Below are 21,250 nucleotides of genomic sequence, written 5' to 3'. Positions count from 1 at the left end.
TGGATTGTATCATACTATGTGTACCTACTGTGTCTAACCTATTGGCATCAATGTAATTAATACTGAATTCACTACTGAAGTCAGTAGCTCTCCTATGAAAGTCTTCCTAATGCCTCATTATATCTCAACTCTAACCTGAAATAATCAGCTGAGGAATGTCAGATTAACTCCACAACCCTGTTCCATGTGTCAAGCTGCTGTAAAAGAAGTATAAACTACAGCTAGTGGATTTTTTTATTTTGGTTTGGTTTTTTTGTTTGGTCAGGGTTTTCATTTGTTTGGTTTGGTTTGGTTTTTTTTCATGTTATGAGATACTGAGGAGATACAGAAAAAGAATGACCAGGCTCTACCAGAAGCTACAGGGAGAAATTCTATACCTTTATTATAAAAATGTCCAGAATAGAAAATCACAATAGTTCCTGTTAGCCTATGAATCATTTACCTACACTTGTTATTGATATTAATGCACTACTGCAGCTTTCAGTCCTTCATTGAATCGCAATGACTCAGAACATTTTCCAGACATATTCCCTAACCTGCACAGTCAGGAGTCTCCTCTCCCTACTGAAACCCGTGGAGATCATGTGCAGCTGTAGGCAGCACTGTCCTTTTCCGAGGATCCTCCCTTGGGTGCTGCTGTTGTAGGAACACAGCAAGAGTGCAAACTGCAGCCTCTATGTTACATTGTTGTATAATAAGCTATTGATTTCACTGTCTTTGGAAACCAGCCACAGTTTCTTCATACACAAAATGACTGTATAAAGCTAACTGTGGCAGTTTTCCAAATATTTAGTAGGTGGAGATTAATTTAATTAAAATTGCAGGAAGAAGATTAGTTCTAGAGGGTAATAGCATTTTGTTGCAGTGTAAAAATCAGTTCCTCTGGTCACACTACTAACTGCAACACCCCCTTTTTTTTAATACAAAATCCATTCCTTGGCTTTCAGAAAAAACAGTCACAAAATACTGGACATATAAAAAAGGCAAAAGAACAACCATCTTTGTATCTGTCCATCAAAGCTGTGAATAACAGATTAATAACAAAATGGAGCTGAAAAATTTATGGGAATGTAATCATGTAACGAATCAACAAGTTGGGGAACTTATCTAACACTTATAGGGTTGTGACTGAATTTCTTTGTATGTCCCCCACCATGGCCACTCATGGCTACATCAAAGGTAGCCATGGGCATGCCTTGACCCATCCCTCTGCTAGGCTACACTGCTGAGCAGGAGCAGTGTCTAGGCTACACTCAGTGCTGGACTTGTACCTGTTCACGTAACTTGTGTACAAGACCATGTTTGAAACAACTCCAGGACAAAAGTCAAAAATCTGTGCCTTATTTAGAGCACTGAAGAATGCACTTGTGAATCTATGCCATGAGAATCTGTACAACTTCTTTCTCTCTGCACTGCAATGCCTCTACCACAAGAATAATGCTAGCCTTGAAGTCCGTTTTTAAAGATCCCCTATGTTGTCCCTTTTTCTAAGCAGATAGGATTTCTAGGATTGAATTAGTCAGGGTTCAGTGATTAGACTTCTATGGTCCCTGTGACTGCATTTGATTGAAGTTCTGGGAAACAGTATGAGTCTTCTCAATCTAAAAATTCCTTTTGGTAATAAAAAATGTGGGGGTTTTGCACTTAAAAATCAATAGCAATTGTGCTATTTCAAAGAATATGGCATAAACACAAAACATAAGCCTTTGCAATTTTATGGGTACAGCAAACAGACTTTTTAAAAATGGGAGTCAATATATTGTATCATATGGTTCAAATGGATCCTTCATCACATCATGCAAAACACTGCTGGACAGGGACTTGATATCTGCCCTAGTCTCTCCTGGTAAGACTTTGGGAATGGAATGTTTCTAAGCCTATTACTTAACAACACAATCAGAAAAAATTATTTCTTGCCCCAGATGGAAATTTGAAACATAGCAAACTAGAGATTTTTGTCAGAACTATGTCTATTACTCTTAGTAATTAGAGCTGTTGTGGCTAATTCAGGTTACTCTGTGCCTTAGTCACTCAATGTCTGAAAGAATGTGATTCTCTAAGAAGCCTATGTTTTTTTCTGAATGCTCTCAAGATATGCTTGCAAACTCAAAAGTCCATATCTCCAGGGTAAGACAGACTAGATTTACCTGCTTGTGGTGAAATTGCAGGCAATCATTAATTTAACTTAACCTTTCCTGTATTTAAATTCTCTCACCAAATGGAAGATGAGCCACCTTTTAACACAAAACCCAACTTGGTTCCCATTAAAGTTAGCCAAATATTTTCCTTTATGTTTAGCAAAAGAGGAATGAAGCACTTAAAGTAAACGGAGACTGTGACATGTTTATCAAGTACAGTTTGTTGAGGTAAAAAGGGTTTTCTATTCTGATGAAACTTATTCCCCATGTTGGCTTCAGTACATAGAGAAGCTGATCACTAATCAAGCTCCAACACTGAGGAAAGTTGTTTAGGTTGCCCTGCATAGAGATGGGGGCATCAGTTCAAAATCTAGTAATGGAAATGGAGCTCTCCTCTCGCATGAGTTGCGCAGGCTGCTCTTTGAGAAACAAAAACATGGTTTTACTTTGTTGCTCAATTTTTTGAGTGAATGAATGACTGTGTTTTTAAATCAATTGATCAAGAATACAGGATGCTATATTTATATCAATTTATGTTTCTTCTAGCCCTTTAATAAGCTTTGAATTCACATTTTCCATCTGCTGAAAGCAAAGATGTGATGTATGCAAGTTTCAGCAGTTCCCTGAAGATCATTTTATGCATACATTGAAGAGATAGCTCTCTTCAAAAGTTTGCATTAGCTGCATGAGGTACCTTTGCTTTCAGTGAGTAAAGTTAAGATCCTTTCACTTTATCTGGCTAAAAATTTAAATGATTACTTTGCTATTTTTCCCAATAAAACTCAAAACCTTAAAGCATGAGAACAATAACACTGGGAGGGACTAGTAAGGTTTCTCTGCAACATAAATCTGAGGTAAAAATTTGATGCTTGTATTAAGTACATTAACTATAGTTTATTATCTGTACAAAAATATTAAATATCTACCTGTTTAATAGTTGCACTAGGCTTCAATTTTTCTGTCACTTTCTGCTCTAATATTTTTTGATGGTCTATCAATTTTCTTTATAATTATTTCAGTATATGTGTTTTACTTTACTCACCTGTCTGGAGCCTGGAATTTCTCTTCAAGAAATTAATTTAGAATCTTACCTTTATTGGAAAACATGGATTTTGTTTTTCACATGTCATCTGGCAGTCCATCCCGTTTAGGAAGGTGGTTCTACTTGTGCTCTGAGGTGTGAATGCAATGTCATGGTCTATGTACTGTCCCCATACCATAGTAATATCAGAATACAGGTTGTCTTCAGTAACAGCCTCATTAGTTGCGTGAATAATCTTTCTTGTCACTTCACGAACCTGGGAAGAGAACTAATTTACCTTGAGTGCCAAGTAGTTTTTACTTCTCACAAAATGATAAAACACTAAAATGTAAGGGAAACTGATTAAAGCTCTCTTCCCCCATCCCCAACTTTATATACTTTTAATGATTTGCCTAAAAACGAAACAAAACAAAAAACCCAACAACAACAAAAACCCAAGCTCTGACAGAGTCTTATTTCTGTTCAGGAGCCGAGATCCAGGTGCAAAAAGCAGATTCAAAGATGTTTCAGCTGAGTTTTTCTATGTTTGCCAGTGAGCAGTGTATCTTTGATCTGTTCCTTTTCAGAGAATTTTGAAAACCACAAGTTTCCTTTAGAACGTCTAAAAGTTTTCTTTCTATTTATTCTGTTTTCTCCTCCTTTAACAAATGGATTTTCTGGGCAACCTCAAATCATTGTCAATATACAGAGGCTCTGGGCTGCTTTGTACATAAATGAAAGAGCTTATGCAGCCCAGGAGACAAGTTAGGTTGCAAACACAAGATAGCTGAAAGCTTTGCTTCCTTTTCCCAGTTAGGGAGAAGCCAAATCATATTTCCGAGGCACTATGGTGCAAGCTGCACAGAGATACAGATGCTCTGAGGAGGAACACATGGAGATATCTATGCTACATGCCCAGCCTATACTATAACCAAGCAAAACCATCAGAGCAAAATCAGCACTCAGTTTGTGAAGATAAGGGTGTCATTATGCACAGATTCCTCCCTCGTCCTGCAAAATATTCGCCAGCATAGAGCAGCTGCCTTAGAAATCAAGCAACTGAAAGGGCAGCATATCACTCAGTGTCACAGAGTCTGTAATAAATATAAGGGCTATATAATGAATGTATAAGGCTGGTGCAGTTAAATAGAATTGTTAAAGACAACAGAAAACATGGGACTTGTTAGGAACATCAGAATTTATATTGAAATAGTAAAGAGCAAGATACATAGAGCTCATCAGGAATTCAAGTGTTTATATCAATATTTTAATAGCTTTGGTGGCCACAAAGCACAAACTTTTTTCTTGCAGTTCGTAAGATTTTCTTATCACTGTTAACTTACACAGCTACACTGTGTTCTAGTATTGCTTTATAGCAACCCTCACATTTATCTATCACCTTCACTTTATTTTCATGTTGCTTTTAAAAGGAAATAGTTAGATAGATAAAAGTACAAAAAAAAATAATTACGTAAATGAGAAAAGGCATTTATGACATTAGTTTTATCCTATCTTACTCCAAAACAAAGCAGAGAATCTTGCTGATGGTGAGACATGATCAGATTTGGTACAGTTATATAATCTTTTCTTAGGGTGTTTTACTTTACAAACATGGACCCTAATGAATTTAGAAAAAGACAGTTTGTACTATCTACTGGAAATTTACCTGTGTAAATGTCAGGTTTTCATCTTTGAGTGCTAAATTGTGCAGCTTAGAGACAATGTTATTTAATTAATAACATGAGTTGCAGATGACATTAACACTAGATTCTCTTGCTTATCCTTATTAAACATACAGCGGTTAAAATAACAAGACTTTGAGTCCATCAAAAGTCAGATTTCAAAGAAATGATGACAAAACAGAACTCGTAAATCCAGCTCAAATCATTGCACACTGCGCTGGGGAATTTTTCACCTATTCCTCTGTGCAAATATTTTTGTTCAAATTTCCCTCTGTAGCAGGTCTGCTATTTTTCAAGTATATGAGCTGGTAAAATCCACAAATATTGCAATACTTTCTAAGCTCAGTAATTTGGGCAAGCTAAAAAATGAAGTTATGATTCGACAGTAATACTCGTTCATTTAAGTCTTGCTAGTCTATGAGAAACAGCATACATGCACACAGCTGCATGCATGCTACCACATCTATGTGCTTTATATTTATTTTGTTAACACCCAAACTTGTTTTCTTCCTCCTCCTTCACTGAATAAAGGCACCATTATTGAGACAAATCACTGGAAAGTGTAGCCTGGAAGGAAACTCTGGAAACCACAATGTATAACTTCATATTGAAAGCAAGGATTAGGTTATTGAGAAACCCATCAAGCCAGATCTTGGGGATTTTCCATGAGGGATATTCCATTGGTTGTCTAGGCTGGAATTCATATCCCAAACTTTAATTCCTATTCCTACGAAAGCCTATTCCAACATTTAGTTGGTCTCACAACAAATTTATTTTCTTATATTATGACAAAATTTTCCCTGAAGCAACTTGTGACCATTGCCTCTTGCCATGGCAGTGTGCAGCCTTTTCATCATGGGAGGGTCATGATTAGGTCCACCTTGCATCACCTTTCCTTTACCTGAGCAATCCTCACCGTGGATCTGCTGGCTCTCCAGCATCTAGTGCACACAAGGCCAGGCCAGACCAGGCTCATGTGGCCGGCTCATGCCCTACCTCTTTCCACCACAGCACATTTTGGAGTACAGAGCTGCCCCTCCAGGCAGTCAGTGCCCCACTGCACTGTCCCATAGGCTTACCCCAGCCAGGGGCAGGGGACTTCTCACCATGTGGCTGGCTGAACTTATGGTTTAGCAAAGCCAGTGGCTCCTTAGCTGAGTTCCACAGATACTTTTGAAGTATTTTACGCAGATACTTCATTTATTGTTGTAAATGGAGGTCTGTGATGGCAGGTATGATTATAACCGAGTGTAAGTGTTTCAAGTGATCTCATGGTACAGTTTCTAACCAAGGGTAACTGGAATCCATTGTATTGGATGCTGGGATCCCATCCTCGAGGTTGGCTGAGCCCATCTTCATAGGCAGGTGGAAGCCACCTAGCCAAAGCTGTGTTGGATGCTCCCCATCTAGGATGTTCCCTATGAAAAGAAAAAACAAAACAAAAAAAACCGCAGAAAAAAATAGCAAGACAACAAAAAAAATCCTGAATTTATGAAGGTATGTTGAATATAATATATATTTATATATGTATATATTTATATAATGAATATAAAGCCTGAGTACAACATAACCTAAAATAATCTAAAATAATCTAAAATAATCATCAGCCACAGAGCAATATGCAATTTTAATAAGATGTTCATGTAGCAATTTTTGAAAAGGCATCAAATACTGGTCTTCATGTATGCCAACATCATTTTGACTCGAAAGGAAAAAACCTAAAAAATAAATTGCTAATGAATTATTAGTATTTTACTTCTATTTATACTCTAAGTTAGTTACCTTTTGACATCTTTGAAATACTTACCATGAAGGTGATTTCCTGATAGTGTCCTCATTCCCCATAAAGTCAGATATACTCTTAAGTGCCTTTGTTAGCATCTTTAGAAAAGATGTTCATTTAGAGCAATAGCTAGGAAATCAAGATTTGGGAAAATGTAAAGAAACCCTAGAGTAAAGGTGAATAAAGCTTAAAAGAAAAATGGACATTAGTCATAGAGAAGCAATCATTTAGCAAGACCCAAGAAGAAAGGACTGAGGAAAGGGGAGTAATGGCTAAATCCAGTAGCAATGCTCCCTCTGGTTGCATTTACACTAATTTCTTGGGTACAGCTTTGGAAGGGCCTGTGCACAAGCCCAAGCACTGGTATACATCTAATATGCTTTTAAGCACTAACTGCAGTGTATTTTTGGCTCATGACAACTAGCATTTCTCTGAATTTCACCTGTCTGGGCACACCTTGGCACTACTGCATACCAGTTTGTCATCCTGCAGCCAATCTACTTGGAAGAGGGAAGAGGAGTAAAAAAATGTAGACCAAAATGTAAAAGCAAGAGGGTAGAAAGAATAAAGTCATACGTAATTTGAGGGCCAGCAAATGATTCTTGGTGACTTCTATTTATTTTTATAGTCATTAAGTTTTGGGTTTGACCCATTTAATTTTCCCTCTATCATGAATATTTAAAATGTATTTTTTTCTAATATAATATTTTAAGGTTTGTTTTTGTTTTTTTTTTTTAACTTGTCCTGTTCAAAATTTATCATGATTGTTAAATATGTATCAACATTTAAAAGAAGAAATAAATTTTTCACAATGCAATCAGTTGACCAAAATTGTCAATTAAGCCACAAAGAACCAGAAATATTCCTAGATAGTTAGAAATACACAGTGCTAAAACATAGATTTGTATGTCTATCAGGATGCTAAAGAGGAAACAATTATTTTATTAATACTTCATTGATCTCCAGCACACTGAGGAGGCTCAATTTGGCAAGCTATACAGTGCAGTAATACACTTAATTATCCACAATAATTCACACTTGAAGGTTGAAGTATGATTTAATTCAAATTAGTTACAGTTGATTTGCTTTTATTGAAATTGCATAAAATACTGCACATAGTGTAGTGCTATTTCACTCAATTAAAAATAATGAAATGTTAATGTAGCTGCTTAACCAATGATTTTTCTCTTGATTGCTTTTGTATTTTAGCAGATCACTGGAACACTACTTTAGTAAAACCCTTCTCACATGTCTTTTTATTATTATATTAAACATGTTAATGTCTTGGAATCTTGCTTGAGTTAAAAAGACAGCTGAAATAATGAGATTTTGCTAACATACAGAATTATAGAGTAGTCAAATTTGCTTACTATATATTCTGTTTATGGGAAGGGAGAGTTTCCATTTACTTATGAAGTACTGAAATTGTACAATTTTGATTCTTTCGGACTGCTTTACAGGGAACTTGGAGTTTTAAGCTGCAGTTCACTATCCAGATTTATATCTTTTGAATGTTATTTTAATGTCCTGCCTACTTTAAGGTAGAAAGAATGCCATATGGCAACTTAATAATTAGATTTTTAAATGTTTTACAATGCACTGAAGTAACATGGAAATAATTTCTGGCAAACATAGAACACTTCTGGAAAATAAGCTTGCCACTAAATTGAACACTTAGTGTATTAAGTGAAGTTGCTATCCTAAAGGAAACATCTCAATTCCTTCTTGTAGTCAATGGATTCAGTGAAGACTGCTTGTTCTTTTCACTAGGTGATCCATACTCATACTCCTAACTCTAATGGTACTAGACCTTTAGACTGAGGTCCTTCCTTACCTGATGGAATAGTTAATGACAGAGCAATGAAATAGAAATGCTGCTGATAAAATTCCTTCTAGATACCCAAATACTAGGTGCACAAAAAGTAAGCTAGTCACCTAAGAGCCTGTCCATCAAGCCAGAAGGACAGACAATTCGTAGGTGCCATCCTGTCATTCCATTCTACTTCTCCTTGCTTGGAACAGCCCAAGATGTAGCCTTGCAGTCGATGTAACTATCTCTGAAAGCTAAGATTAGTTGAATCTGATTGCACTATAAGATTCCATTCCTTTAGTACTTGTTATTTCTTCACCCTTGAATCCCTCTCATTGCACCAGACACCAAAAAATACAAAAATCTATGCTAGTTAGTTGCTATGAAAAATAGGGAGGAAAAATAGCTCTTTGCATTTTTTTTTTCTGTTCCTTATGCTTCATTTTAAAATTAAAAAAATGTAATTTTATTTTGCTTGTTATTCACAAATATGCTTTAGGACAGAAGGAAAAACAGAATCTCCTGATATCTGTTAATAGTAAATGTGGATAATGGCACTGCTAGAATGTCTGATGCCATGTTGATATTCTTCATAGAAGGCCATGTTTATGGTATTCTGCTATGCTTTTGTTCTAGGAAGTGCACACTAAAACAAAGTAATCTCAGTGCTGTGAAATAAATCTTTTGTAATTGATCTGATTTGTGCCAAACGTGAACTGATTTAGTAAAACATCTGTGAAACATTTCCTTATTCACTTCTAAATAGATTTAAGCAGATTTTTCTTGTAAGACTTTTCCAGTGTGAGTTTTCTTTTTAAACTATGAAATGCAGTATTTACTGAACTACAGCACAGCATCACATTCTTACTGGGTGACCAAAAGTACAAATGCAACATATGTCCTGATATATTTTCTGCCAGAAAGTGACATCTGTAAAGGAAGGAAAAGCACGGACTGGTATTTCATTAAATGTCTGTGAAGTCTTTAAAGCTGGTTTACATCACAGAATATGTTATTTACATTATAGTACAAGAGGCTTTTTAAGCTGATGTATTTTGGTAGAGATTCAAGTATTTCAAGGGGCTTGCAAAGTGAGATCTGACTCACTGGTTTCAAAGTCTTTGTTTTTGGGGTTTTTTTCTGCCTTACACCTTTTACATAAATTTAGAGCAGAGTCTAAAATACCACCAAATACAAGTGGTGGGTTTAAGCTCTGATGTGGTGCAAGCATAAAATATACACAGTAGAACACAGTGACTGCAGACTAACCAGACTCAATGGATTATTTACCTTACCCCGCTCTAGGAACCAGACTGAAATGTCTATATAGATCCTAGTATTATCAGTCACTGAAAAGAAAAAGGTCTTCTACCTTACCTACAGCAGTGTGCTTCTCTCCATCTCTAGGGAGAAAGACTACACAGCCATGTCTGCAAATTAAGAGCTTCAGCCATGTGCCTATGTTCAACTGCATGAATCTTGGCCAACGTATTCAAGCCCTGATGGAGCTGTCAGTGCAAATATTATACTAGCTGCTAGTTCAGATTCCAAGCAGCTCTGCAAGTGCCTGGGGGAAATTATGGGTATCCACATAGTTAGATTTATAAAATTGATGGGTATCAGGTTGTGTCCTTTCAGCAAAGACTCTAGCAGGCATGCTCCTTGCAAATGAATGTAGCAAAATAGATTTACCTCATAAAAACAGACTGATTGAATAATAAAACTGCAGAATTTCATTGTTTTGCATTCACCACATTGCAGAGCACCTTAACCTGTGCAACGCTAACGGCCTTCCACTTTCATCTCTGCAGCCCTTCACTTGTAACATTATAGCCTGCCTTTCAGTTTGTGACCTCATGTCTGTGTATACAGAGGCTCCAGAGTATAAGTATCATTTGCCCTCGAACTTAAAAGGGCTCTCATTCTCAATTTTACACCCTCATTGCATTGGAGGATCTGAAGAGACAGTTACATCTATTATACTGGGTTTTGCAGGAAACAATTGCCACATGGATTAGGCAACAAGTAGACATAGTACTAAAAAATAGTCATTCAGATAGCCACTACACATATATTTATATAAACAGATATATAAAATTAAATATATCACACAGAATATTTAGATGCATGCTTGCTAACAGTTAGAAAATATAAAAATGAGAATCTACTAGATTTTCCTATTGCTCCTGAAAAAGTAATTATATTTTCCTGCTTAATATAATTTTATCCATTTCAATCAAAAATAAATGCTGGGTTAGAATTAAGTCTGCTCCATTTATATAGGAAAAGGCATGTACTGAATCAGTCCTCCCTAAAAGTAAAGTTCCTCACATAACCTTAGAGGCCTTCAGAGGGAGAGCCTGTCTACAAAAATTAGTGTACCAAAGTTTAAATGATGAGTTCTTTCACTGGGAACTTTCAGAGGCACTTCATGTCGAGACATGTTGATGCCAAAGTTAACTGATTTAGGTCACTTCCCCTCCACCAATTTTCTGGGAAAAAGTAAACACAGTGTGAACTTACAGAAGAAGAAAGGAGGATTTTTCAGGGCATAATTCTTATCATACATACCTGTTATTGCAGGCACCAGTGATGAGTCGATATTTATTAGCTAAGCAATTGTTTGGACATTTTGGTGGCAACATATAAGGCAGACATCCAGAAATATTAGCAATCCTAGTGAGCAGATCAGCTGATAAAAGATCTGAAAGGAAGAACCCAGACAAGCAATTTGCTGTATGCGATATAGCTGCTGCAGTAGAAAAGGCATTATTGTCAGCTGCAACTACAGCATTCTCTCTCTTCTTCCTAGGAAAGAGTACTTATTTAGAGGTGTTGCAAGAGGCTGCCTCAGATACTTAGAGGAAGAGCTGGTTTTATTATCTGATGCACAGAGAATGAGAAGAAAGTAGTCCAGCAATAGCTGAGGACTGAGGTTGACCTGCCCTTTTGTCTCTTCCTTTGACCTGATCTCTGCTTCCTTCTTTCCCTGCATTGTAATCCTTTGTTTGACTGGTCCCTGTGCTTACCACAAAGGTGTAAAAAATGTCATTCAATACCTAAAGTATATACCAAGGAAGAAAAATGTGGGACTGGAAAGATGAAGGAATTTAAAGACACTGTAGCTGACTATAGAATTCAGTGTTGAGTGGAAGAGGATCATAATTATTAGCTGAAGTTTGGAAGCTAGGTAAATTCAGGTACTAGTATAACAGTAGACAGCATGTCATTAATATATTTGTAATATGATCCAAGATGGGTCTCCCAGTGAGCAACTGATGATGAGGGACAAAGTCACCCTGTTGTGTAAACCCCAGAGAGCTGGCTCCCTCTCTCACTCCATATATTTTAGCACATGTATGGCCAGTTGGAGGTGGATATACAAATGAAATAGGAACAAAATGGTTTAGTGGAAGGTGCCCCTGTCCATGGCAGGGGGATTGGAACTAGGTGGTCTTTAAAGTCCCTTCCAACCCAAAACATTGTATGATTCTATGAATATGCTTCCTGAACTCAGAGAACCCTTGACATTTAAACCGACTGTAACCATCAGATGATGGAAGAAAGTGGTAGAGGTAACATATAGCTCTTGCCCTTGTTTACCCACTGGCTAATGCAGGTCACTCAGTCCCACTACGTATTCATTTTGTCCATTCAACTCTTAACTACGCTGCTTTAGTTCATTAATCAAACAAAAAAATTAAGCCAGAAAAGCAAAAATTAAAAAAAGGCCCAAGAGCCAAATCAGCTTGAAAAATGTTCTACTGAGCACTTAAAAACTGTGCAAGGTAGGAGTGAGAACAGAGAGAGAAGAGGTTTTTAGACTGGCTCCATAACCTTGTCATTTTGTACTAGTCACTCGTTCCAAATTTGTAGATACAGCTGTACTACCTTGTTAGTTCAGGTTCAAAATTATACCTAGTTATCTTTGCTGCCTAGGTATTGACTCACATGTTTTCTTTAACGTCAAGCAAGTTCTTTAATCCATGTAAAACTATTCTTTCGTGGCACATAGACTGTACAATGTCTATTTAGGTTCCATTAATATTGGTACAGCTTTAAAAATTAACAAGAGTTTTGTGCCCTTCTGCTGTTTAGAAATTTAATTTCTTTTTAAAGTGCACAGCACAAAAATAATTGTATCTCTGTGTGTGTGTAAATATATGCACACACACGATATAGATATATTTTTAGTTCTACAAATGTCCTATTAGTTTAGTAAGCCAGATGCTTCTGCATGGAAATAAAATAACAAAATAACTGTGGAGCTTTATGTTTGTCTACAGAGCTCTAATCTTGAAGAAAATGTCATGTTACAATACTATGACAGAACATTTCATGTAAGTGACAGACTTAAATTATGGAAAAAAATAGTTAACATTTCTGAACTTTTGAGCCTTCCAGACACCAGACAGACATCTTGAAATTCATCTCTAATTAACAGCAAGAATTTTACTTGACTTAAATAATTATCCAATGTTGAATTTTCTGGACTATCTCTCTTTCTTTCCCTTTCTAACATAAAAAAACCAGCTAAAATGGAAATAAATGTGTAACAGTAATGTATTATAAAATCAGTTTTGGAAATAAGAATGTATTTTCTTAAAAGAGGAATATGCATAAGGCAATCAATGTCGAGAGGAAGTGTATTTGAAAATAGCAATGCTGTAAAGTGATAAAAGATCAAACACTAAACTGAAAGTGCTGAGGAAGATTTCACTGTAAACAAGAAGCTTGTAACACTGATGATATGCAAGCTGATTTATAGGCAATACAAATATACAGTCATGAGTTCACAGGATGCCAATAGTGTGATGCTGCTCTCCTCAACTATAGGAACACCACCCACACTCCAGCAAAGAAAAATGTAAACCAGTGACTGAGGTATTTTAAGAACAAAAGCAAGTGCTTCCTCGCCCCAGAGTGACAATAGGATATGAATTAGTGCCAGAGGTAAAGTAAAAGTGAAGTTAACTCAACTTTAATCTAGAACATAGCATTCAAGAAATCAGTGGGGGGCGGGGGAGGTAGGTGTGACAATATGCTATATTTACCAGTTTGATGCAACGAACGTTTGTGCTTCTGGCAAACTTTTTGTTTCAGCACCTGAATCGACATTTCCATTCGTTCAGCTGCTTGGGAAATATCTTGACTCTCTTGCTCAGGAAATTTTGAGAAAGCCAGAAGCAAGGTAGGGGTTGCTATTCCACTTCCTTGGATTTTTCTGTATTTGAGATAAAATACAGAAGGTTTGCAACTTTTTAGAACTTCAGAATTTTTCATAGCTTTTTTGTCTGTGTTGGATATGTTGCAAGTTAAGGTACATTTTGATTGAAGGGTACACTGGGAAAGCAAAGAGGAAGACTACTTTGTGATCTTGCTTTGCAAGGAAAATTCAGAAAGGGAAAGTGTTCTTCCATCGGACACAGACAACAAAAGTTAAGTTTGTGGGAAGCCTTTAGGATGAGACAGAAACTGCTGGGATGAACAGAGCTTGCAGCTGGGAGGACCTTATGCGGGATAGTCCCAATAGAGGGCTCCCTACTTGGTGCTTTGAGTAGGCTTTGCTTTCATGTGATGTTTAGTACCAATGACCATGTCAATCACTGGAGGTGGATTTGCAAATGCCTTAGCATCCGGGAGTCAAGCAACTGGCCCACAGATGTTTAGATGTTATCTGCAGTTTATGATAGAGACTTGTATTCTTAGAAACTGTCCAAACACCTTCCTGGCTCTGAGTACTTGTATATGGAGTTTCAGCAATTACTTTAGTAGGGCTTAATTAGACAATTATATAGCCATATATTTTAGCTTACAGATTGGCCTTACCTCTAACTTCAAGGAGTTCAGGTTTGATGAGATAACTTCTGTAACATAAAGTTAACCACTTAAACATATGAAAACTCATTTTCCTGTAAGGGTAGTCAGACACTGCAACAGGATGCCCAGAGAGGTGATGGAGTCTCCATCATTGGAGACATTCAAAGCCCAGATGGACAGTGTGATGAGCAACCTGCTCTAGTTGATCCTGCTCTGAACACAGCACTGGCCTAGGTGGTCTCCAAATCTCTCTCAAACATTCCGTGGTTCACTGCAAGATTTTTTTTTTTTAACTCAGCATGGGCTGTCTTGCCAGTGTGGTTTTTATGGCAGAGGAGCCTTGAGAAAAGTGCATCAGAGGGAAAATCCTTTTTAGCTGGAAGACTCAAGTCCTAAACTGAATCCCTACAGCTTAGGAAAAAACACTCCAGTCTATTCCATTTCTGGAATGGTCATAGGTTTCAGATATTTCTGAGGGCTTCTCTGCAACATAGTTCTTTTTTGGATATGCAATTTTCATGAAAATGCACTGTCATATTCATTGCTGTCATATTCTGGTGCTTAAAGCGCAAGAAAATTTTAAAATGGAATTAACAGTTTTGATTTGGGTAAAACAAACAGTTAAATTTCTGTTTGCAAAATTTGAAACATGCTTACATAAAAGGTATTAAGCAAGAAAATACAAACTCCAAAGGTTTTTCTAGATGTTTAATTTGTCCTTAATTGATCCAAAGGAGACTTAGCATGTTTATTTATTCCTTACAAAGAAACTATTTCTTTTCTTTGAAGAGCAGAGCTGCTATGAAAAAGAACTATCTTGCTCTTCAGCACCATGTTTTTCAGGTCTTTTATAGACAATAAAGAATTTGTCAGAAAATCTGGAGTATTAAAAGTCCTGAACTGTGTCTCAACTAAAAAGAAGAGAAAGATGATGTAACTAAATGCAAGAACTCAAGTTCAATATTTTAATATCTGCATGGGAATAATATCAGTCAAGCATCATATAAACATCAAATAAACATCAGTATCTCCATTTAGTACGTGAGACAGCTGAGCCACTGAGAAGTTGAGACTTGTGTTTTTAAATTTAAATGCCTCAGGGTTGTCATCAAAAATGAAACCACAATAAAATGAAAATGACCTCAGTCTCTACATATAGAATGGCCACAGTTCTTGACAGGTTCTGTCCCTATAAACAGTCATCTCTCACAGAGCTCTGCAAATTGTGACTCATTTTCAAATCAAAGGAATAAATCCTTTAAGAAAATCCAAGAAAAAGTGTGATAATTGAACCCTGTAAAACTTAGCTGATGTATTCCAAATTCTGGAGAGAAATTAATTCTGTATAGCATAGAAATCTAGTCAGAGCTACACAGAACGTGATTTAAAGAGATCCCTCTCATAGCATAACTCCAGCACAAAGGAGCTTTCCCTAAGTTATTACCTACCCACAGTTCAAGATAAATGTTATATTTCCTTTCCCTCATCTTTTCATTACATCTGTTTTAGGTGGAAGGGGAAATATGAAATTCACTTTAGCAGTCCAATTTAAAGCAACAGGGTTTCGACACTGAAGCCACAGGAGCTGTTCCCATCTCACCCTGCCCTGGAAAAAAAAATTAATGTTCAAAAGTATGTAATGTCCATAAAATTATATTTCTTGAGTCACATGTTAATGGAATGTGGTCCGCTATTTAGATCAGAAACACATTCCTATTTATTTTTATGTTTCTTATTTTTCTCACTTTTCAGGAGAGCAATTTATATGGTGATAATGCACAAGGTTATACTGGATCAGATGATCAGTGACATAATCATAGAATCATAGAATGGTTTGGGTTGGAAGGGATCTTAAAGATCATCTAGATCTAAACCTCCTGCCATAGGAAGGTATAGGAATACCTTCCATTCGATCAGATTTCTCAAAGGTAATGGGTGCAGTGAATCTGTGACAATATGTTTTCTCAAAGAAACAGAAAAATTACATCATTTCTCTTATTAAAGCTTTTTGCAGAATAGATTCTTCACATCTTTTTTTTTTTTTTACCTGTTCATTTCATAACGTGCAGCATAATCCACCAAACTAGAACCCTTCTGGATAGCCTTAGTAATGCAGTTATCTTCAATTTCTTCTTAACAGGGAAAAAAATGAAAAGAAATACGAATATTTTAATCAATCGTGTACTTATTAAAATACTTAAAATTAGAAAATATATAGGTCTCTAATATTAATGCACAATGTTTCCCCTTTAAAATAATCTCCTTATTTTAGTGTTCCTGAAATTAATATTATGGCTTCTGACCCTTCTGAAAGGTAAGGTAGGAGTAGTAAATCAATTCTTCCATAATTTGTAAAGCTTGAAGAGTTAGATTTCCTTTAAGTATAAATCCAGTTATGGACATGTTATATAGTACCAAACATAATAGGTCCAGCTGAAACATGTTGTGTTCTCTGTATGCAGTTATGCTTAATTGGCTTCATATGTATTTTTCATTAATCTGTCCTTGGATTGATAGGACAAATCTGAGCCTTCCTCACAGGTAATGTGAGCTAGGCTGAGACACATGAAGAATTCAAGTACATATTCAGGCATAATTAAAAAACTTTAAGACTTCTGGAATTGGACCAATGAATCGAAGTCCTATTCTCATTTCTTCATCTATGTTTGATGGAAAGATATATGTGAACCTAATAATACTTCACCTGTGCTATTTTCCATACTGCTATCATGAAACTTGGTTTAATCCTCTTTTGTACATACAACTTTAAAAGAATCAGTCACATTTAAAGTCCAAGGGTTTAATTTCCACCTGTACTTTGTAGGATGGCCCATTTTTTCTTAGAAAATGAATAATAAAAAAATAATAACAATAATTTATGTACAATTGTTTATAATTTATGTACAGTGTAATTTTAGGTGAACATATTTTATCTGTAGTCCATACTGTACTATTTCTGTGATCTCTTTTTTGAGTAGGGCACTCAGCTTAATGGAAAATAATGTGTGATGAGGAGTAATCTTTGCTACGGAAAATTATACTCCACTCTCCTAAAGATCTCACCATCTAAGTACAGCAGTAGTTATTTCTCTTTTTCACCTATGCATGATAAAATATTCAGATGATTCATTTGATATTATCATATAGATTTCTGCTATATCTGAATGTCTATGTTATAAAACAAGTCTGATCTTTATAGGCAACACAACAAGTAATTATTTTAAACTTTATTATGTTTTCTAATTACTTTTAGGAGGTTTACCTCTGAGAAATATAATATGCTTAAAGTATTGCTCATTATGTGATATTGGTTCCTACTCTTATCTAAAAGAGAAGATCCACTTGCTATACTTGAATTCCATTGTCTCTCTTCCTATTCTGCTGAGAAGTATGATTTTAGTACCAATACAGTGTTTTCAAAAACATGGTTTTTGCAGTAATAAACATTATTTTATACTGTTCCCATGAGACTAAAAGACACTCTAAAAAGAATCATGTGCAGTTCATCTTTCTATTTATTTACAGTCCATGTGTATTCATGTATGGGGCCTTCCAGAAGCTCAAGTGGGTATATAAAAAGGAGGGAGAGGGACTTATATGAACAGATAGTGACAGGACAAGAGGCAGTGATTTTAAACTGATCGAGGGCAGGTTGACATTAGATGTTAGGAAGAAATGCTTTACTTAAAAGGATTTAAGAGAATGTAAAGTTTGAAAATCCTGTTTCTTTACAATCTCTGCCCTAATTCCATGTAAAATCAGTCTCTGCAGATTTCTTTTAAAATTCAATCTAGTGTCTTCCTACATTTCTAGTTTATAAGATCTAACTTATTTAGATTGAGCAGATGCAAATAAAACTGCTGTGATGCAAAAAATGACAAGATTGCATTGTTTGAACATAGGGACTATTGCTATCTGAGGTGCTCTAAAATCCACAGGGTGCCAGTAGCAAATGAAGCCACAGGATATATGCACCCTTGTGGGCCAGCGTGCCAGGTGGGGCTTCCTGTGGCAACAGCCTCTAGCCCAGGATGACTAAAGGTAATGATTAGCAAATGGGGAAAGAAATCTGTCAATCATGTTTGTAAATGTATCATCTGACGTATGAATATCACTAGGAAAGTAAAATCACTCCTAGTCAAAGAATAAGTGATTGAGATACGTTGCACATACAAAGTTTTATTTTGCGCGTTTATGAAGATGCATTTTAAAAGAAAACACCCATGGAATAATTCTCACAGAAGCCAGATAGTATATCTTGAACACAAAAAGAGATTAAGCTATACTGCCATTGCTAAACTGTCTCCAGTGCCAGTGTATTTTCAACAGTCAACAAAAGAAAATAACATTTATTTTTACTGTTACTTACCAAAGATGGTATCTTTGCCTATCTGAAGGAAAGAAAAGAAAACAGCTGTGAAGGCTGTAGCTGCTGAAAGTCCCAAAATAATGAAAACTTTCATCTACAAGAAAGAAGAAATAATTGTTGACAAATTATATACCTTAATCTTCTAATTATAAGCCATATTATAAATAATGTCCTGGATAAAGCAAATTTTACTTTAGAATTAGTTTGACTGTGTTTTCAAAGCTCAAAGTAACTCACCTTCTCTTTTTACCTTCCTTGTTTATTACTTTTCTTTTACATTTTGAGAAGCCTCTAGGACAAGGAGACACATCTCTTTATTTTATAACATAATCTGTTCTCACGATATCAGCAGCACTTAGCCTACATATTAGAAATTCATCAGTATTTTACCACAATTCATTTTGAACTTCTCTGTGCACTACCATGATTTGATTGTAGATTAGTGATTGCATGTAAGATCATTAAGTGGCCAAATTACTAATAACATCAGTCAGACCCCTGTAGGCTCCTATCCATATGTAACTGTGGTATCAAAGCAGCAGAACAAATATGCTCACATAACTTAGGTGAGCTGCATTCTCCGTTTCAGTGCACTGAAGTTATTACAGCAGTGAAAATATATAAACTATCCAAGAGGTAACATTTTTCACATGCACTATGTTGGTTAGAAATTGAAAGAGTTAAAATATTTTTAGCTCTATATCCTACCAACATCAAAAAAATACTAATAAATCAAGTCTGAAAATTCAGGGAAACTATACTGCCAATAGAAACTCCATGTGAAAGCACCCCTTCTTTTTACATTTCATGAATTAATATGATTAATTTCTTCCAGAAAATGGAAAGCAAAAGTTTTATTGTCTGACCTTTTGTCTGCTGAAGAGATTATCTTCCACAGTTCTGTACTTTATCGATGGCAGTAACTGTTCTGAATTATGAAAGCTAAGTACTTTCCAGGGACTCAGCTTATGCTATCAGCTTTATGCACTGGTACTCACTCAAGCTTTAACAGTGCAAATAATTTCAAAATCTTTTTGACCACAGCATGTTCCCACAAAGCAGAAAATGACGTTAATACTTGACTTATTTTTTTTTTCCTGCTGGGAACCAAGAGTTACCTATGTAGTCAGTTCTTATATCAGAGTAATGTTTCTGAAAATGAGAAGAAAAAATGCTCATACTAAATATACATATATATATATATTGCCGTGTTATGCAGTAAAATAAACTCTGGGTATATTTTTCACTAGTTCTTCTTGTCAATGTATTTGAGAGAAACAGGAATTTTGTATCCTATTTTATGTATTCTATAATTGGCGCTTTACCAAAATGACCATTTTAGTTACAGATGATAACCCCCAGGCTGCCTGCCAACTTCCAGCACTTTTTATTTTTTTTCTTCTCTGGGGTAATTTATTTCACACTTCTGAGCCTAGATATTTTTCTTGAGTTACACTTTTCAACCCTCTTTCTTCTTCTAAAGTCAGTAGTTTGACCTTTAGAATCTGACTGGCTGGGGTTTTTTCTATTTCCTATACAGGCAGAGAGATCAAAATTGGATCTGGAATCAGGATTCAGGATTTCCTCATTTAATCTTTGCTGGTATCGACAGGGAGATCACAAGGTGGAGCCAAAGATCAGTGTTTTGATCTCTGCCATATGTGATAAGTTAAGTAGGAGTTGGGTAGCAGGGAGCATGCTGGAGCTTATGGCTGTGGTATGTGGCGGTGAAAGAAAACCTACAAGCATGTGAACTGACTGGAGGAGAAACTCCATGTTGTTCTTACAGCAGTTCAGGAATATCATCCATAACCTGTTCAGTGCAAAGGTGAGTGAGAAGTAAGGTGGTTGAGAAGTAAGCACAGAGCAAAGGGAAACAGACCTCTATTGGAAAAGTAGGTTTATGCTCTTTGGCTGGGGCATTTAAGATTGCAGACATGAAGTTAAACTTGAAATACCTCTTTAATTTACATTCCAAATTGTAAATCTTTTAAGAATAAGTTTCCTTACATAAGAAAACATAAAGTAGATTGACTTCTCCCAAGACAGCAAAGCATTGAGAAAAGCAGGTCCATTCCAAACACCTAATAGAACAAGGAGCTCTCACCTATATTCTTTCATAAGTACCACAGGTTTAATTTCTGAGAGATTAGAGGCTTTCTGAAAGTGAAAAATGTGTTTGATTTTCTTTGCAGTTTCACAGAAAAAAAATCAAAGCTTCCACATTTGGTTCAAAGAAAGCATACCTACATCAAGGTTTGTTTAAATAAGGATCTCAACCTTTGCTTGTTGCTTGCAGTTGAAATATTTGTCAACAGTTGGGTTTAAATGGTTACAGGTAGTAAATTGGTCTGTGATGAAAAAACTGAATGACAACATCTATTTTGTGTTTTTCTGATTTTAAGAGTATGAATGCTTAACTCCCCACTGAGCCACAAATACAGTTTTAGTTAAAACATACGGGAAAGCTTAATTACACTGGATTGACATGGACAGACACAGTTGTATTCCTATTCTTACTGGAGCTTATTCAGTATCCTGTTATTGAAATCTGCTGAAAGACAGAGCGTAAAGTTTAGTGGCTCAAGAACAGCCGTAATTTTCTTAGTCCAAGATTCATATATTAC

At 36.0% G+C, this 21,250-nt stretch overlaps 1 protein-coding gene across 1 annotated transcript in view; it reads right to left on the bottom strand.

The window, feature by feature from the left end:
• Nucleotides 1-21,250, bottom strand: part of LOC135412059 (gamma-2-syntrophin-like) — a 298,003-nt gene that overhangs the window by 20,216 nt on the left and 256,537 nt on the right. Inside the window, exons 17-22 of the mRNA XM_064650434.1 lie at nucleotides 18,624-18,717; nucleotides 16,302-16,386; nucleotides 13,489-13,658; nucleotides 11,006-11,138; nucleotides 6,130-6,259; nucleotides 3,230-3,436 (exon numbers count right to left, since the gene is read on the bottom strand). Coding sequence (XP_064506504.1) covers nucleotides 3,230-3,436; nucleotides 6,130-6,259; nucleotides 11,006-11,138; nucleotides 13,489-13,658; nucleotides 16,302-16,386; nucleotides 18,624-18,717 — 819 coding nt within the window. The remainder of the gene's footprint in view (nucleotides 1-3,229; nucleotides 3,437-6,129; nucleotides 6,260-11,005; nucleotides 11,139-13,488; nucleotides 13,659-16,301; nucleotides 16,387-18,623; nucleotides 18,718-21,250) is intronic.

Source organism: Pseudopipra pipra, chromosome 3, assembly GCF_036250125.1.
Source record: "Pseudopipra pipra isolate bDixPip1 chromosome 3, bDixPip1.hap1, whole genome shotgun sequence".
NCBI lineage: Eukaryota > Metazoa > Chordata > Aves > Passeriformes > Pipridae > Pseudopipra > Pseudopipra pipra.
The sequence above is the reverse complement of the archived record's forward strand: the minus strand, read 5'-3'. Positions and strand labels throughout refer to the sequence as shown.